Source organism: Prunus persica, chromosome G1 (assembly GCF_000346465.2).
Source record: "Prunus persica cultivar Lovell chromosome G1, Prunus_persica_NCBIv2, whole genome shotgun sequence".
Lineage (NCBI taxonomy): Eukaryota > Viridiplantae > Streptophyta > Magnoliopsida > Rosales > Rosaceae > Prunus > Prunus persica.
Genome location: NC_034009.1, coordinates 4,728,261 through 4,732,737, shown reverse-complemented (window position 1 = coordinate 4,732,737; position 4,477 = coordinate 4,728,261). Strand labels below are relative to the sequence as shown.

General features: G+C 37.6%; 1 protein-coding gene across 1 annotated transcript; it reads right to left on the bottom strand.

Moving 5' to 3' along the window:
* On the bottom strand, window positions 702–2,542 carry LOC18793631 (probable methionine--tRNA ligase). The gene is made up of 4 exons (XM_007226653.2): window positions 2,014–2,542; window positions 1,460–1,917; window positions 1,236–1,356; window positions 702–990 (listed from the first exon to the last, which is right to left on the bottom strand). Exons 2-4 carry the CDS (start codon window positions 1,475–1,477, stop codon window positions 890–892), a joined length of 240 nt encoding a protein of 79 aa, XP_007226715.2. The 5' UTR covers window positions 1,478–1,917; window positions 2,014–2,542; the 3' UTR covers window positions 702–889.

Sequence of the window (4,477 nt, the reverse complement as noted above, 5' to 3'; positions counted from 1 at the left end):
TTTATTGTTGTGTACAAAGACAAAAAAGGTCATCCAACTTAATACTTGACCATAGTCCATCTATATACACACCCCACCACTCTTCATGTTTGATGATGGTAACTTACATATCAATTTAACTGTCAACATTTCTCTATCAAAACCTCCTAGTTCATTCTCAAATTTTGTTTAAATAATAATAAAATGATACGGCTACACATTTGACAACAATATTTTTATCTCTTTAAGTAATGTGAGATTAAGGTGACACTACTACAAAAGTTAATAGACAACGGTTTTTAGCCGTTGTAGAAAGTCTTGTAAAACTGTTGACGTTAGCAGTGTTGTCTTTTCTACATATTTATGACAACGGTCAGGAACCATTGTAATATGTCATTTTCAACAACGGTTTTTAAGGAAAACCGTTGTCAATTCTCATATAAAAAAGGTATACAAGAGTGACCGTTGTAATATGACCCCTTCAACAACGGTTTTCAATGATAACTGTTGTAATATGACCCTTTCAACAACGGTTATTCTATAAAACCGTTGTAATTTGGCACTTTCAACAACGGTTGTCAATGGTAACTATTGTGGTTTTATCACCTTCCACAACGGTTCTTACTTAAAACCGTTGTGGTTTAACACCTTCCACAACGGTTGTTATCGAAAACCGCTGTTAAAAATAGCATAGATAATGACGTTTTGGAAAACCCACAAAATTACCAAAATTCCAAAAGAATCATTCACTATGAAAATTAATGGAAATTCACACTAATAATTTATACCACAATATCAATTTACAATTAAAATTCAATGCATGTACTCTACAACAATTTTCACAATTAAAAAAATTCTGTTTATCTTGTTCCATAACTTCATCACTCTACATAATGGTCACAAAACTTGCTCACTCATGCCTGACTTCATCCATCTGCTCGTGTGTTGACAAACATGCTCCCAGCAAGCCTTCAAGAATTTTAGGACTCAAGCTGCTTGAAAATAGATAGGCTGTAGCAGAAGTGAAAACCATTAATGGATTATTAGAATGCATATATATATATATATATATATATATTTTAAATTGTGGCCAGTTGCTTTTTCTTTCCACTGTTGTCTGTTACAAAATTGGATTATAGAATAGATATATATTTATGTTAGCAATAACTAATAAATGATATAGGATTGTTTTCAAGTGCAAGTGCCCACAAACATGAGTTTAGCTTGTGGACCAGCCAACGTAAGGAAATTCTAACCTGAAACTTCCGTTTTCTTGAGTTGTGCAGCCACCTTCACTGCTTCAGCTTCTTCCCTCTCCTTCCTGTTAGCTTGAATTCCAGCAAACTTCTTCCTTAAGGACTCCACTTCTTCATCTTTCTGTGTCCAAGTACAAACTTTCACTAAATTAGAATCTACAAATAGGCAAGTGATGCAGCAATCATATCATGCAGGCTAAAGAGTCCAACATTGAAAGACATACCAATTCATTGAAAAACATCTCTGCCTAAATATCAGGGATTACGAACAAATGAACCTGTGATAAACTAAAGCTCCAAAACTGGCAATACTTTCACAATAAAAAATGTCGGACTGGTACAAAGCAGCGTACACAAATCATCGTCTCCTCAAAGAAACAAGATTTAGGATGCCAAATGACTGGTTGGGGTTTGACTTCCAAAACCAATCGTTTGAAGCCAAGCAAAACCACTAGGTGCATTACAAAATTACCATAAAGTTTTGATATAAACAAAAGAGTATTACTGTCAGCAGCAGAAACTACCTGCGATGGCCTTCAACCACTTTAGCCATGTTTCCGTCATATGTGGGAACAAAAATATCGCTCTCCAATGAGACAAGATAATCCAGTGCTGCCATTTGGGATGAGTGGTTTTGAAAGAACCTAAGGTCTGACGGTTCCAACAGTGTCTCCTTTCTGACCTGTTTGAACAAATCCAATGGCAACTTGTAAAAACAGAACACAAAAAGTAACCATATACAAAATACAGAAGGTGGCTTCAGCTTTCATCTACTCACCAATTTGGGATAAGCCTTTGCAAGACTTGCCATTCTCCTCTCTGCACCATATATTTCACCAGCTGCAATATAAATCTATATCACGATCAATGTCAAGTGCGCTCAGTGTAAGATGTTGAGATTTGGATTGTCAAGGGAGCTAAAGAGTGAAAAATTGAGAGAGAGCTTGAGCAAAATAGAAAAATGGTAATAACCACTACTCCTCTGCCTAACCGTTGCACTTGCAGCAGAGAATATTCATTCATAACCAAAACGTGTTCTTACATCAGCAAATTCAATCTAACCGTTGTGAAGGTTAAGCCAATGTGAATATGACACATGGCATTACAAAGCTTTAGGACCGCTGGAAAAGAGAGACAAACCTAAGACTTACACTTGGCATATGAGCACAGATGCTCAGCTAACAAATGGCTTAAATAGACTAAATATAAACTGACTAAGTGATTACTAACTAATCAGAAATTTGCTAGGCAGTTTACATTTTAACACTCCCTTCTAAAGTGCTAGTTGATTTCACTCCAAGCATACTCCTCAAATAGCTGAACCTGTCTTTGGGAAGTGCTTTGGTGAAGATGTCAGCAATTTGCTCTTCTCCTTTGCAGTAGAGCAGTTCAATCCCTCCTTCTTGGATTGCTTCTCTAATAAAATGGAACTTCCTCTTAATGTGCTTGCTCCTTTGATGAAATACTGGATTTTTAGCCATTGCTATGGCTGAAGTGTTGTCACAAAACACAGTTGTTGCAGTAGTCTGTTCTTCCCCAAAATCTTCAAGAACAAACCTGAGCCAAATGGCTTGTGATATAGCTTCTGCTGCACTCACATACTCTGCTTCTGCTGTTGAAAGGGCCACACTATGTTGTTTGACTGATGCCCATGAAAATGCACCACTTCCAAATGAAAATGCATATCCAGAAGTGCTTTTCATATCTTGCTCAGATCCACTCCAATCACCGTCACAATATCCTACTAAAAGTGCAGATTTTCCAGTCACATACTCAATTCCATAATCAATTGTGCCTTGTATGTACCTTAGAACTCTTTTAGCAGCTCCATAGTGCTGCTTAGAAGGGATGTGCCTAAACCTTGCAAGTAGGCAACAGAAAACATAATGTCAGGCCTAGTTGCAGTTAAGTATAAGAGACTTCCAACAATTCTCCTGTACAAGCTTTCATCTGCAGCTTCACTTCCATCCTCTCTTTGCAATTTATCAGTGGCAACTAATGGAGTGCTCACTGACTTGCAGTCTTTGAGTCCAAACTTATCCAAGAGAGTGAGAGCATACTTCTTTTGATGGATGAAGATGCTCCCTTCAGTTTGTGTTACTCCCATACCAAGTCAGACATTTCATACTTGTACATCATCTCAGCCTTGAATTTTTTCACCATTTCATCACTACTTCCAGTATACACTATGTCGTCTACATAGATTGACACGATTAATGTTCCCACACCTTCCTTGGTTCTCACATAGAGAGTTGCTTCGCTTGGACTTCTGTGAAAAGCACACTGATATAAGTAAGTGTCGATTTCACTGTACCAGACCCTTGGAGCCTGCTTGAGTCCATAGAGAGCTTTTCTTAATCTATACACCTTATCCTCAGCTCCTTTAATCACAAAACCTTCAGGTTGATCCACATATACTTTCTCTTCAAGGACACTATTTAAGAAAGCTAATTTGACATCCAATTGCCACAGTTTCCAGCCTTTCTGTGCAGCTAGTGCAATGAGAGTTCTAATAGTGTCTAACCTTGCTACTGGAGCAAAGGTTTCATTGAAATCAATCCCTGGTTTTTGTGAGTAACCGTTGGCTACAAGTCTTGCCTTGTGTTTTTGAATGGAGCCATCGAGGTTTAGTTTAGTTTTATATATCCACTTCACTCCCACAATTGGTTTGCTGCTTGGTATGTCAACCAATTCCCAAGTGGAATTCTTCTCTATCATTGATATCTCTTCTGTCATAACCTTGTTCCAAGCTTCATCTTTGATTGCTTCATTGTAACTTTCTGGTTCAATAATGCTCATTTTACATTGAGCATAGACCTCACTTAAGTTCTTCTATTTTTGTGGAGTATGATCAAAAGTTTCAGAGATTGAAACTGATGAATCATGCGTAGCTGACTCCATAGAGGTTTGCAGGTCATGAACCACTTGTGATCTCTGTGGAGATTAAACTGACTGAGGTAAGTCACTTGCTTCTGAATCAAACTCAAATGGTGAGTCACTTTTTTTATCATCCCAAGGAATTGTAACCTCCACTTGTACTGCCTCATTTGATTCCCAATCCCACATGGCTTTCTCATAAAAAATAACACTCCTAGATAGTTCAATCTTTTGAGTTCTCAAATTGAGTACTCTATATCCTTTTTCACAAATTCCATAGCCTACAAATACTCCATTCTCACCAGTTTCCTCTAGTTTGTGCCTTTTCTGTGAAGGGATGTGAATGTAGCATAGAGAGCCAAAGG